At 34.7% G+C, this 14906-nt stretch overlaps 2 protein-coding genes across 2 annotated transcripts; one reads left to right on the top strand and one right to left on the bottom strand.

Moving 5' to 3' along the window:
• Window positions 1-404: 404 nt before the first annotated feature.
• On the bottom strand, window positions 405-3142 carry LOC144434142 (sialate:O-sulfotransferase 1-like). The gene is made up of 4 exons (XM_078122597.1): window positions 3023-3142; window positions 2219-2380; window positions 1570-1797; window positions 405-757 (listed from the first exon to the last, which is right to left on the bottom strand). The coding sequence occupies exons 1-4, from the start codon at window positions 3075-3077 to the stop codon at window positions 405-407; spliced, it is 798 nt and encodes a 265-aa protein (XP_077978723.1). The 5' UTR covers window positions 3078-3142.
• A 2936-nt stretch (window positions 3143-6078) lies between these two features.
• On the top strand, window positions 6079-13120 carry LOC144434141 (tRNA (guanine-N(7)-)-methyltransferase non-catalytic subunit wdr4-like). The gene is made up of 9 exons (XM_078122596.1): window positions 6079-6152; window positions 6868-6960; window positions 7389-7520; window positions 8182-8338; window positions 9031-9143; window positions 10134-10194; window positions 10760-11098; window positions 11601-11682; window positions 12954-13120. Exons 1-9 carry the CDS (start codon window positions 6079-6081, stop codon window positions 13118-13120), a joined length of 1218 nt encoding a protein of 405 aa, XP_077978722.1.
• Window positions 13121-14906: the final 1786 nt, after the last annotated feature.

Genomic DNA, 14906 nt, shown 5'->3' with positions numbered 1-14906 from the left:
GTTTTGAATATATTGTTGTCTATAGCTATTCGATAAACAATATTTTAAAAGTAAAACATAAAATTACTATGTTGGTTAACGTTGTGGATCAGCATACGAGATACATGCCACCATTTATGTTTTGAAATTATACCATTTTTCATGTGAAGGTCGTTGATTGGTTTGATCGTCGTGATGTCATTACTCATGAATAATTAATACTCATATCGCCGGTATATATTGCCTAGTATCATTTTTTTGGTGCTTGACGCTGGAAAATATATTCTCTGTCTAGTGGGAATGATTCCGGACTTGATTCAAGTTTAGTTGGAATAAAAGAAACATGTTTCAATTTGAAACAACCAACCGCATCAAGCCGTGGTTATCTGTGTGTGTTTGCTGTTACTTTTCCGAGTCAATCTACATCATATTTTCCAGTCTTGGGGAAATCCTTTTACATGTATGTCTAAAAGCTCGTACATCGCCTTGATATTTTCCTCTACTAACTCACGAAGTTCTTGATTGTAGAACTCCAAATGAGAATATTCATGTTCTGGTCTGTGAATGGATTCTTCGAATTCTACCTGCTGAAGACAGTGCAATCTCGTCTCGTCGACGGTAACATTCATGAATTCTAACATTTTAAATATTTCATATTCTGGTTCGTCTTGAACATCTTCATATCTGACAACCATGACAGGTCTGGTGCTGGTCAGCCATGATGAAATGGATTCCCGCCACAGTGACGCCTTCAACGTCACGAATTCCCGCCAATCGTCTGCAAAGATTCGAAGATGGTATCAAAACATTGGCACGATTTAAATATGTCTAATTATGTATTCAACCAATCAGGTTCTTCGTAGGATTGCCAGGGGAAATACTAGTTTTAAAGTGTGTGTGTGTAGTCTTGATGAAGACAAGCGAATTAAAGAAATAATGATAATAGCAGCTAGGATAGCTGAAATAATAGTAGCGTCAGCCCTTCCAGACTACAGGTAGGCTATGAGGTGAGATCCCCGCCAAATTTATAGATGTATTTAATTTTGACGGGGTTCTCAACCCATAGTAGGCTACCATGGGTGAACGTATTAGCACACTCATATATATTAAACCGAAACAAGCAGGTGGACAGATACAAAAACACGCACCATAATATAAAAAAATATCTATAAAAACAAGAAACGTTATTTAACTTGAAACTGAACAAAAATATTTTAATAGCATAGTAAATTTTGAATAATTACGAAGACTTGATAATGTCTCACATTTTCACACATTTTCTTCCGTCGGATAAATATTTATCCAACGTCTGAAGAAAATATTTGAAATTAATATTGAACGAGACACTGCAATTGCGTGCCACGGAAAATTTCTTTATTAGTGGAAGATAGTGGAATCATAATGGAAAGGATCGAATTTTAAGCTAAATAAATTATTTTATTTTTTTAAATTATATTTTTAATTATATTTGTTTTGTTAGGCAGAGTGACTTTGGTGTCGTGTTTTTCGATAACTAGGAACGATCAACACTCTTGTTTAATATCGATATCAACAATATTTTGGATAAAAAAAATACATTTGGATGAATACCTTCATCAGCTTGGCCATCATTCCCCAAATTGCCATCCATCGATGTACTGCTAGCAGCATATGACCCAGTTAGTTGTACGTTACGTTCACACAGGAACGCATCGTAGGGATTTCGAAGGAGCAAGACCACGGCTTCGAAGCGTTCATCGTCATCCGGGTTCCTGCTACCATGCTTCTCCATAATTAGCGTGGTTCCAGATTCCCACTCTTCCAGTTCACCAAGGAATCCTAAACACATAATTTTAAAATAAAGATCAAACAATTGAATCAACAAATGACAACTGAAACTGATGATGTAGGCAACGTTGACTTTAAGGTAGACGTGGGTAGGGGTGGTGGAAGGGGAGGGATGGATGACATTTGGATTATTGAGAGTGAAACTTCAAGTTACTCATTCGATTTGATATGCAACCTTTTCTTGGAAAATGAGGGGTCGCAATGCGTTAAAAAAAGAGTACTTGGATTGGCCACTAAATATAGTATTGTGATATTAAACTCAATGGGAAATATGATGGTGAACTATCAAACTTTTAAAATGATTTCAAAAACACTAGGAACAACTTTCATATTGCTGAGATTTGTGAGTGATTTTTAAATACATCGGGTTTCAAAGAAAATCGTTCCAGAGGCACACTCTTGGGCAAATTACCTGCATCGTAAAGATTCTTGTCATGTTCAAACGATCCCGTATAAATGCCAGTCACTTGTTCCAGCAGTTTTCGTATCCATATGCTACCCGAACACGGTTGACTCGCCAGAACCATAAAAGGATGGCTATTTCGGTTTGCCAACGATACGTTACATATTCTGTCTGAAAATATTAAAAACGGGGATAACATTCCTGATAGCGAGAAGCAAAAGATTATGGGTTCAGAAGTACCTCTACAAGCCCTGTTCATTCATAGACCCTACATGTGTAGGGGCTACGGTTCATTACCACCCCACATTTTTAATTTGTCTGATTATATTCTTTGCTTGTTTTTTCTGTTTAGATTTAGTTTCTAGATTTAGTTTCTAAAAATGATACATAGCCAACTGGTTTGATTAAAATGACACAGGACACTGCTATCATGCTAGAACCAATATAAAAATGCAATTACACATTCAACAAAATTTTAAATGTTAAATGTTCACACTTTTTAATATTTACTTAAAAAGCAAATTTCTGACATAATGTGGTAGAGGTGCTTAAATATGGACAGAGAAACTTGTTTTCGCCCGATATTTTTGGTAACCAAATAATTATGTCATATGAAATTTCAATACGAAACACGAACTCCTGTCAATTGTCATATACACGATTGAACGTTCGACAAATAGCCCCCCCCCCGAAATAACCCCTCCAACCCCCAAAAACAACAACAACAACAACAACAACAACAACAACAAACACATAAAAATCCACACCCACACGCACACACAAACCAACACGTACATCCATCATGGCTCTTACCTGATATCTCTAGGAATTCATTGTGATGATAACTTGCTAACCTGACGGCGTACATCGGAAACCATATTGACACTGAGATGACGACGACCAAGATGGACAAAATTACTCTTCTTTTAATGTACACCAGATCTGATTTTCTAAGCTTTGACATTCTGCAGTGCAAATATAAAACGGGATGACTATATATTTGATTTACACTCATGAATCCTCTGGCTTTGTAGTATGCATGTTAGGAGTTTATCCGCACTGGTAATGTAAACCATACATGCCAAGTTATTGTCTTCGAACAAAAAATATGGATTTTATACCCTCAGGCTTATCGTTCTCCTTCATGACAGCCTATGTTTACGTATACGTCACTGGTTCAGCAGTGCTCGAAATATTAGTCAAAACGTTCCAAATCCCTACCATTTTTCCTGATTTTTTCATAAATTATGTTTATCAAGGTATAATTTATAGTATTAGTCCCCAATATTTTCCTTTGATTTCGGCCGGAAAATACTCATGACCTTAGGATTTTATCATTACTAGTCCTGCGACTCGTAGTGGCAACGCTACTGAGGCCACTCGCATTTTCCCTGCTTGAACTTAAAAAAAAATGTGTGTCGAACACCGACATTTTATTTAAAAATACTGGTTATATTACTATAAAGTTGAAAATATCCGAGTCCTTCCGGAAAGCTGACGACATTTATGTCACTCGTGAATAATCTTTTCAGTGACAACACCGATTGAGTCGGCTTTGCAGCTGACGACACTCGAATTTGTGGGAAGTCAATGGTAGTATTTTGATTTTGCAAGCTGCGCAGACTGAACCTGTAAAAGATCATTAATGCTTTTATTTTAACATAGAGGTCAAACAAACACTGATATTATGGAGGTCAATAAGAATGTAACCTGTTTACATAGTTTATGGTAACATGGACTTCTTTGATGTCACAAAATATGCAATGTAATGTAATGTAATATGATATGATATAATGTAATAATAATAATATAATAATAATATAATAATGTAACGTAATATAATGTTAGTAACGTAAAACAATGATATAATATAATATAGTATAATATAATATATAATATGATATGATATGATATGATATGATATGTTATGATATGATATGATATGATATGATATGATATGATATGATATGATATGATATGATATGATATGATATGATATGATATGATATGATATGATATGATATGATATGATATGATATAATATGATATAATATAATATAATATAATATAATATAATATAATATAATATAATATAATATAATATAATATAATATAATATAATATAATATAATATAATATAATATAATATAATATAATATAATATAATAAACGTCCTAAACTTATCTATATCTTTTCTATGTTTTTCGAACTATCACAATTTGTACGGAAATAAACCCAAGGTTTAGCTAGGTAGGCTGACTGTACTCTTATCAAGTTGCCAAACAACTATCAACATTATATACGTATTAGATTATAAATTAATAAATATTTTACGAGTTTGCTCCAAGCCTGTATGAATTTGAAATATGGAAATCTCTCTCATTTGCTCTGTTGTATTTTGTATGGTGTCTATTGCATTACGTGTTAGAGGATGTGTTGTCGTGATGATGATGATGATGATGATGATGATGATGATGATGATATATGATGATGATGATGATAATGATGATGATGATGATGATAATAATGATGCGTATATTTATGTGTACTGTGTACTCACTTTTACAGTATTCCTCTCCCTCAGCTGCAGACCAGTGCCAAAGCACATTTCTCAACACTCGTTGGCAAGCTTAGAGAAAGGATCCGAATTTTTTTTTAACTGCTTGGATTGCACGGAGTCGGAATTTCGATGAATTAGGCACAGGACAGTATGTGATGACTGGTTGCAACAAATCTGTGCAGTGAAGTGAGGTGATCCACGGAATTAAAATATTTGTTGTTGTATAATACGTGTACCATGTGACGGTTATTCTGAGCTGTATTCAAATACATTTATTATAGTCAAACCATGTAACAGGTGGTGTGCATCATAATGTCAAGATTAACATAGGCTAGAATCCCTTGAAAGAATAACACACGTAAGGGCATAACGTTATTTAACGTATGTGTTTGTGTTTGTGTTTGTGTTTGTGTTTGTGTTTGTGTTTGTGTTTGTGTTTGTGTTTGTGTTTGTGTTTGTGTTTGTGTTTGTGTTTGTGTTTGTGTTTGTGTTTGTTTGTGTGTGTATGTATGTGTGTATATATATATATATATATATAAACTCAATATATGTAATATGTATATACTGGGGTAAACAGTGTTCAATACATATGTAGGCGGCGATCACTCAGAACAAAACAAACGACACAAACAATGGAAATAGAGGTAAATACAGGCATCTAGCCGCTTTCACAACATCAGATTTTAATCAGATTGATGTGTATGTAGAGCGGTATAAATAATAGATAAATGAATACATATATGTTATATATATATATATATATATATATATATATATATATATATATATATATATATATATATATATATATATATATATATATATATATATATATATATATACGCATATATATATAACCTCAATTACACTACCAATATGTCATATTGGTCGGAATCCATAATCGTTAACAAATTTACATAATATTTTGGTTGTTTGTTTGTTTGTTTGTCTGTTTGTCATTTCACTTGCATACATGATTGTTATGTTATGGATGGTTATAGATGTTTATAGATAGTTATCCATGAGTTTAAAAATGATACTTCGTTTATCCATGCATATCATGCCTGTTTATTTATTTATTTACTTACTTATCTATTTTACTTATAACACGGTTACTTAGCTCCCTACTCACGGATGTTTTTTTTACTTGCGTATGTTTATTTTATTTATTTGGTTATAACACGGTTCATGGTGTATCTGTTGGTGTTATACATTTTCCCTTGCGTATGTAAATACCCCCCCCCCCCCCCCCGTGGTGACAGTTTGGCGAATTTTGAGGTTACAAGTTACAAACAAACAATTCATCAAGATGGCTGCCATCATAGGAAAGCGTGAGTTCGTCGTGTGCGTCAACAAAACACGTTTCAAAGTTTATGTGAAAGGGTAGGTAATGTTAGAGTGTGATATGTTTGAAACAGTGATATTTTCAATCAGGAGGCATAACTTAGAATCACATGTCACCCTTTCTTTAAGGTAAAAACGATTGAAGATGTACGAACGCTGCATCTCCAGTCTCAGTCATTCATTTCTACTCTTCGGAAGACCATTCGTATGGCGACCACTGCAAAGTGCCAGAGGTCATCAAACTTCAAAGTACTTCAGCAATTTTTTGTATAGTTTATCTTTCTCTCGTTCAACTGAATCGCACATTCTAAGAAAGTATTGTTGGTTGACAGTCAATTAAAGATGCAAACGACGGTAGGCTAGGCTATGGTTGCAAATGAGAAATGACGAAATCACTCAACCATCAACAAGTTATGCAACTGCTAAGAAGTAAGATTGATTAAAACAGGCAATTTTCAGGTTCGTGCTTCTGTTGTCAGGATATTAGCAATTGCATGAAATGCACATTCGATGCCTCACGAGTTGATAAGTCTTAAAATTAGCACTATTGGGGATAAATGCAATGAAATTATGAATTATTTAATACTTACGCATGCATGCATGCACACACAAACATATTTAAGTGTAAATTCGTTGATTTCATAATGATTTTTATAAATTTGTTGAGAAAATGACATTGTATGTAACAAAACAAAAGAAAGTCTGTTTGCCAAGATATGTAAATGTTTCATTTAAGAAATATCTTTTATTTCAGACGATCAAAACCGATAGCAGTGTATGAAACAAGTGACAAAGATACACATTCATCAGACAAAACAACAAGTGATGACAAAACAAGTGAGGAAAGGTAAGGTTACAACAAGAGTATGTAGAACAACTTTGACTGTCTGTACAAAGATACAAATTTGTGTATCAAATTTAGGGAGTTTGGACACAGGGAACAGCAAGCATGTAATTGATTGATTGATCGATCAATCAATTGATCTGTTGATTGATTGATTATTTGGTTGAATGATTGATTGATGGATTAATTTTTGTGGTGAAATAAAATTTATTTTTTGTGTGATACTGATCAATTCACTGGTTGATTTCTGTGGTTATATGACACTTTTTCTTCTTCTTTCCTGGCTGTTTTCTGAGTTTTCTCTCTTTCAGTTGTATATAATTCTCTCTTTTATTAACTAAATAAAGACATCTTGTCCATTCTCGTAATTACCATGGAGATGGTTACTGCTGATAGTTTGCTCTATCTTTTATCTTTAATTTTTTTTTCAGTGATGGCAGGATTTTAGCATGTAGGTTTTCCCCAAGTGGCAGGTATTTTGCTGTTTGTAACGATTGTAAACAATTAAAGGTATGGATGACAAATGAAGACAATAACAGGGAGTGGACACTCCAATTTACAAGGTATATACATGTATTGTGGATATTATAAATGACTGCCCCAGTATGAGAATTACATGTGAGGATTTGATGGTACCCTATCTAAAGACAGACTCTGAGCAGATTACATGTTGATCTGAAGGCACAACTGCTAATATTAGGGCTGTAATATTTTTATTACATGTCAAGAAACTATTTATGTGATGGGAAATGTATGTTGGATGTGATGTTGTCCTGTTGCATGCTGGGATGTTGTCCTGTCACATGTTGTGATGTTGCCATGTCATATGCTGTGATGTCCCATTACATACTGTGGTGTTGTCCTGTTATGTGCTATGATGTTGTTCAGTCACATACTGTAATGCCACCCTATGGCATAATTAGAACAACTGCACATATATATATTCTATGCACAATGAATTGTCATTCACTAGTGCACTCTGACACTGTTAAGCTATGGCAAGTAAATTCTGTACAAAATTATTGGTGCATTGGGCATTATTTGTCCAATGAACACCTTTTCCAATTTTTGGTAAATTTTTCTTTGAGAACAGAATGACGGAAATAGAAGACTGCAGTTGAACTTCTTGAAACAAGTGAAGGGCTGAAAACCCTCAGAAACAGTGGCAATAATGACCAATCTTTCCTTCAAAATCAGACAGTTTGTTTTATTTTATACTTGCAGAACTGTTGTAAAGCGATGTACGGCTTTAACATTCAACAATAAAGAAGACTACATACTTTTGACTGACAAAGCAGGAGACGTGTACAGGTTTTCTGTGTTAGAGCCTGAGAAGCCAGCTGATATGATACTGGGACATCTGTCAATGCTCCTAGATGTGGTGAGTTTTCAGAAATTGTGATGAGGGACGACTATTGAGGGAGATAGGGGTGGGTGGGGGGGGGGGGAGGATAAAACTACATACTCCTATCTGACAAAGCAGGAGACACATACATGTATATGTGTTAGAGCCTGAGAAGCCGGCTGATATGATACTGGTCAGCTGTCAATGCAGCTAGGTGTTAGGAATCTAGACATGACCAGGGATGGGATCAGGATTTTGGGATGAGGAGGGAGGTGGGGATAAAACTACCTACTTCTGGCAGACAGAGCTGGAAATGTGTACAGGTTTTCTGTGTTAGCACCTAAGAAGCCAGCTGGTATGTACAATTCTTGAACATCTCTCAGTGCTCCTAGATGTTTTGGGTTTAGGAATTATCTGAGGGTGACATATTGTTTGCCATGTATGTGTGTAAACAATAACATGATACATAGGGTGCTAGGAACTGATTTGAAGCATAGTATTGGGGTTACGTTTTCTGAATGAGGCATGGTAGAGAAGTAAAAAATCTAGCTGCCCTTCAGTAACTTTATACATGAACATCACATAGAATACAAAATGTTATATCATGTGAAACAGTATCTGAAAAAAACAGAGTGATAAAAACTTCAACAAGTGTATTCCAGTTTATGCCACTGTATACCAGTTTTTAATACACCAGTTTTATAGCTTGTCATAACATTACTTTCCAGGTTGTATCAGAGGATGACAAATTTGTCATTACAGCTGACAGAGATGAGAAAATCCGAGTTAGTCATTATCCAAATGGGTACAATATACATAACTACTGCTTAGCACATACAGAGTGAGTATTATCAACCTTAGTTAGTCATTATCCAAATGGGTACAATATACATAACTACTGCTTAGCACATACAGAGTGAGTATTATCAACCTTAGTTAGTCATTATCCAAATGGGTACAATATACATAACTACTGCTTAGCATATACAGCGTGAGTATTATCAACCTTAGTTAGTCATTATCCAAATGGGTACAATATACATAACTACTGCTTAGCACATACAGAGTGAGTATTATCAACCTTAGCTAGTCATTATCCAAATGGATACAATATACATAACTACTGCTTAGCACATACAGAGTGAGTATTATCAACCTTAGTTAGTCATTATCCCAATGGATACAATATACATAACTACTGCTTAGCACATACAGAGTGAGTATTATCAACCTTAGCTAGTCATTATCCAAATGGATACGATATACATAACTACTGCTTATCACATACCAAGTATTATCAACCAGGGTTAGACATTATCCAAATGGATACAATATACATTGTACATTATCATAACTAATGCTTAACACATACGTAGTAAATATTATTAGCTACCCCTTTGTTCATCACATACATTTCACAAATTACCACGAGTAATGAATCATATTCAATGTGTCTTTGAACCAAATTGAAATTTGTTGTTGAAATGATCAGTTATGATGTGCACAACTATGGCACTTCCATAATCTGATTGTACCAAATTGTATTTACTGTGTTAACACATCCCCATGTGCCTGTGTCTGTGTGTATCTGTATCTGTATCTGTATCTGTATCTGTATCTATCTATCTGTCTGTCTGTGTGTGTGTGTGTGTGTGTGTGTGTGTGTGTGTGTGTGTGTGTATCTGTATCTATATCTATCTGTATCTGTATATTACAAACATGAATTTGAAAAGATAGATTACAAGAAATGAACATTGACTCCTGGGTATGTATGAATCACAACAATTATCAATTATCTGTGTAAACAATGGTAATGTGTTCTTCATTACAGTTTTGTAAGTCGGCTTATGCTGCTACCATGGCAACCAGAAGTACTGATTACAGGATCAGGGGTAGGTTTGAAGGAATTAAGTAAACATGGTTTGTGTATTATAAGTTGAACCAATCAGATCTGCCAATGGTCTCTTTTGTAACTTATTTCTAGAATGTGTAATGAACAGAAATTATTTTGTGGCCAAAACATATTTACAGTACATATTAATATTAATATTCAAAATACATGTGACATGTAATGTAACAAACTGAAGAATGAATTTAAAATTTCCTTTTGATTGGTTGGGTGAGAATAATCATTTGCATTTGGGACCTGAGAGGATAGACATTGTAATGTGAAGGATTTAATCCTTCTCAGTTACTGGCAGCCTGTGTTATGTATGTGTTTTCATACCACACACAAGCCAAGTTATTGTCTTTAAACAGAAAATATTGATACCTTGGTCATTATACATAATGACAACCTGTGTCTATGTCACTCGTTCTGCACTGATTGAAATGTGACGATATTCCAAATCACCATTATTCGAACCCATAACCTGACTGCTAATCCTGAGCTCTTGCCGCTACACCACAGGGAGGTGGTATTATATTATTACATTTATCTTTTCCATTTTTATACAGGATGGAACTATCAGAGCATGGAATTTTTCACAGGGTCAACTTTTGGACACTTTCAAGCTGTACACTGAAGAAAATCAAACTTTGGCAGTGTCATGCATTTCTTGTTCAGCCAAACACAATCTAGCTGCCGTCTTAGTTGAAAAAAATCCCACAGTATGGGTTGTACAGATCCAGGGAAATAGTCCAAAAGTAAACATCTCACAACTCTGTAAACTGGATACCACTGTACCTCCATGGGATGTCAGTTTCCATGACAACATAATGTGTGTTCTCCTGCCAAATTCTACAAAACCGTTAAGTCTTTATAAATATGAAAGTGATGACAAAGTCAAGCCAATGGTAAGTGTTGTATTTGGTGTTGATAGATATTGTCAGCAATCCATACTCATTACCAAGCTGTTCAGTGTTTGATGCAGTCAGCCCGATATTATAACAACAGCAATGGAGATTTTGGCTTACTGAGATAGACACAAACTAAAACTTTTATTCATTCAATAGCTCACATCAATACGGTGCAACAATAGTGTCAGTTTGTGCCTATCTCAGTAAGCAAAAATCTTGACTGTGGTGATGCAATCTGCAGCCTTCAAAGTATATTCCGTACATATCAGGATTAATATGCATGATAGTTATGGCTTGGTTTATTTCCATCTGGGATTTGGTCACTTGATCACTCAGTGCTCGAGATAATTCGGTAGAATTACATTCAAACTTCAACTTCCAGATAAGTCTTGTTAATTTTGTTTTAATATGTATCAGAGTAGAACGTCTTAATTAATTTACCATGGCCATGTTGTTTAGATTGGCTGATAAATAAACAGCTGTCTCTACTTGTCATTAGCTTACAGTTCTGAGTAATGATCGTGACGATGAAGACACACGCACCTTCCAAACTATCAGAAATGACTGGGATTTCTTTAAAGGTAAGACATGATTTTATTGCATTGCACTATAGTTTCCACTGGCAGTGCAGTAACAAAAATAAACTGCCAGTATACATGTATGTAAATGAATACACAAACATCCAGTGTAGTGAAATCATATGAACACACAGTTTTGTATTTTGGGAAATTTTCTTTTGCTGGTAAACATGTGTCATAATCAGTTGATAATAGAAATAGTATGAAGCCAGGATGCCAATGTAGGTACTCTGGCAGTCTGATTGAAATCTGATGTTGTGAACTTGGTGCAATTTCTTTATTTACCTCTGTTTTCTACTTTTATTTTCATTCTTTTTTGTTCTGTGAGTGGGCGCCAAGGTTCTACATCTGATACAATATCATAGGAGTTCACATTCAAATCCCGTACTTACATGTAGCCAATCAGAATCCATCTTACAATATAAAACTTGACAATCGAAATTGAAAGAAAGATAACCACCAAACAATAACGATAACATCGCTGTCTGCGCTCGAGCTCTTTCTGAACAGAGTGTTCTGAGGGACTGTACCCGTATGTTTCCGTGTATTATGCATTCTCATTGGTTGAGTAAATCTACTAAGCATGTGGAATTTGTACATGAACTCCTATGGTATTGTGTCAGATGTAGGAACAAGGCACTTACTCACAGAACAAAAAAGAACAAACGACAATAAAAGTTAAGTAGAAAACAGAAGTAAATAAAGAAATCACACCCACTTCACTACATCAGATTTTAATCAGATTGGTATGCAGGGTACTTGCACTCTTAGTTGTGGTATTTATTGCAGCTATACTTTCACACTTTCACTTTCTATGCTTGTGAATGTACAGCCACAGCAAACATAAGTACAAATACCCCAAGTATACCACACTGGCATTGATATTAGGGTATATTTCTGTTAGGGTGTCCATACTGTATTCTTTATACCATGGACAAGCAAAGTTGAACAAAAAAATATGGAATTTATATCCTGGTCATTCTGTGTCATGACAACACATGTCTGTGTCACGACAATGTGTGAAAGTATTGGCAATTTTGAACATTTTGACCCATATTTCAAACACAGCAGAACCAGTGACGTAGACATATATTGTGACATAGATGACCACTGTTGTGACGTAGAACGACCGGAGTACGTATTCCATATTTTTTGTTCAACTTAGCTCGTGCATGGTATAAGCACTGTAGTATAGCTGTCAAACTTGAGCACATAGCATTACACGAGTGTCATACTTTTTGACAAAAAAATAAATGTTTTTATTTCTTGCATAGACTGTGCCCCTGTGGAACCATTTTACAGTCACCTACATAAGAAAGCATTCAATAATGTGCAAGAATACCTATCAAGAAAGAAAGAAAGACTTCAGAAATCTACAAAACAGGATGTACAAGAAACGAGTACCTCACCACAAACTAAAAGGCAAAAATCAGACTCATAGTATTAATTTCTGTGACATGTCTTTTTTGTCAATTGTAATTTTATTGTCATGTTAACATAGACTGTATACAATAAACTGTAGATAAATATCTTGTCAGATTTGGCGTTTGTTCTGATGTATAATGTCACCTACTGTAGCTGGTTTATGGTATGCAATGATGGGTGGTAGTGGCATGACTTATATAATGATAATAATAATAAAAATTATTTATTGTACATTTGTATATATATATATATATATATATATATGTGTGTGTGTGTATATATATGTGTGTATATATATGTGTGTGTATATATGTGTGTGTATATATATATATATATATATTTGGTACAAAAAGATACATGTATTTTGGTACTTTTGGTACAGTGACTCATAAGCCAATAATTACCTGGCTGGGGTTTCACATAATTACTACTTGTGTATTACAAAGAATTTTCTCTTTGAGTACTTTATGTATGTGTATACTTCTGTATGTGAAACTGTGTCACTATAATAAAATAATATCTATCTATCTATATCTATCTATCTATATATATATATATATATATATATATATATATATATATATATATATATATATATATATATATATATATATATATATATATATATATATATATATATATATTTATATGTATATATATATATATATGCACACACATTAAGCAGCTTCTTTTGAACATATTATACAATAAATAGTAAAAGATTGTGTATGGTTGCCCAGGCTTACAACACTTACCATTGGCTTTCAGTAGGCAAAATCCATACATCTAATCATCACTTAGGCAGGGGTCAGAATTTACGTCCGGGGGGGGGGGGAGATTAGTTTGGTCAAAAAAAATTGCACGCACCCCCCCCCCCCCCTCGCCTTCACGCTCTCCAAAAATTTCATGGCCCTCCCGAAATTTACCCAAAAAGTTTTGTTGCTCCTCCCGGTTACAGATATTTCAATGTGTAATTATACAGTACCCCACCCCTCCCCTCGTACATTATGGTACACTACATTAAAGTAAACAGTGGAAATCAACATCAGCGTTCATACTTTCACTGTCAACATCACCGTTAGGAGGAAAGTTAACGTCACCGTCGGGAACTAGATTAATCGTTATTACACCAATGGACATTTCAGTCTGTGACTATAGATTTACAAAAATCGATCTATAAAAACAACTAATTTACGGTGAGAATAATTACGATTGTTCAGCCGTGTTCATTCTTCCTTTTTAAATTTTAGCCTATCCGTTCCTGGTAACTCTTGACGAACCTGGTTTCGCTCTTGATGGAACTTTTTTGTAGTTCGTATACATTTGTTTGTACACCGGCGTGGGCGTTACTTGTCAAGCGACAGTGACTAATCGGGTGATCAGCCAATCAAGTGTCCTCAAACTTCCCGCTTCAAAATCCAGGGAGCTGAGAATATGAGAAATACCATCCGGGTAATGAAAAGTCCATACCCGGAGTATATTAGACAGACATGGTAATAAAAAGTCAACATCCGGAGTATATTTGACTGTGTGCGCAATATACTCCAACAGGAAGATGTTTGTAACTTAAAGTATCGAGTTTGTTATCAACCAGAAAGAGCTGTCAAAATGAATGATCGATGGTGGCGAAAGCCTAGCCAAATAAACGTCAATAGCTTGTGCGTGTGAACCTTTCAGTAGCTAAGCATGTCTTGTCGAAAGCGACGTTTCGCTCAGTTTACATTTATGAACATGGAGAGTGCAGAGAGTATCCAACTTCATTGATGTGTGTAATTCTAACTCCAATGTCAAAAATATCCTCT

The sequence above is a fragment of the Glandiceps talaboti genome, chromosome 4 (genome assembly GCF_964340395.1).
Source record: "Glandiceps talaboti chromosome 4, keGlaTala1.1, whole genome shotgun sequence".
Lineage (NCBI taxonomy): Eukaryota > Metazoa > Hemichordata > Enteropneusta > Spengelidae > Glandiceps > Glandiceps talaboti.
The sequence above is the reverse complement of the archived record's forward strand: the minus strand, read 5'-3'. Positions and strand labels throughout refer to the sequence as shown.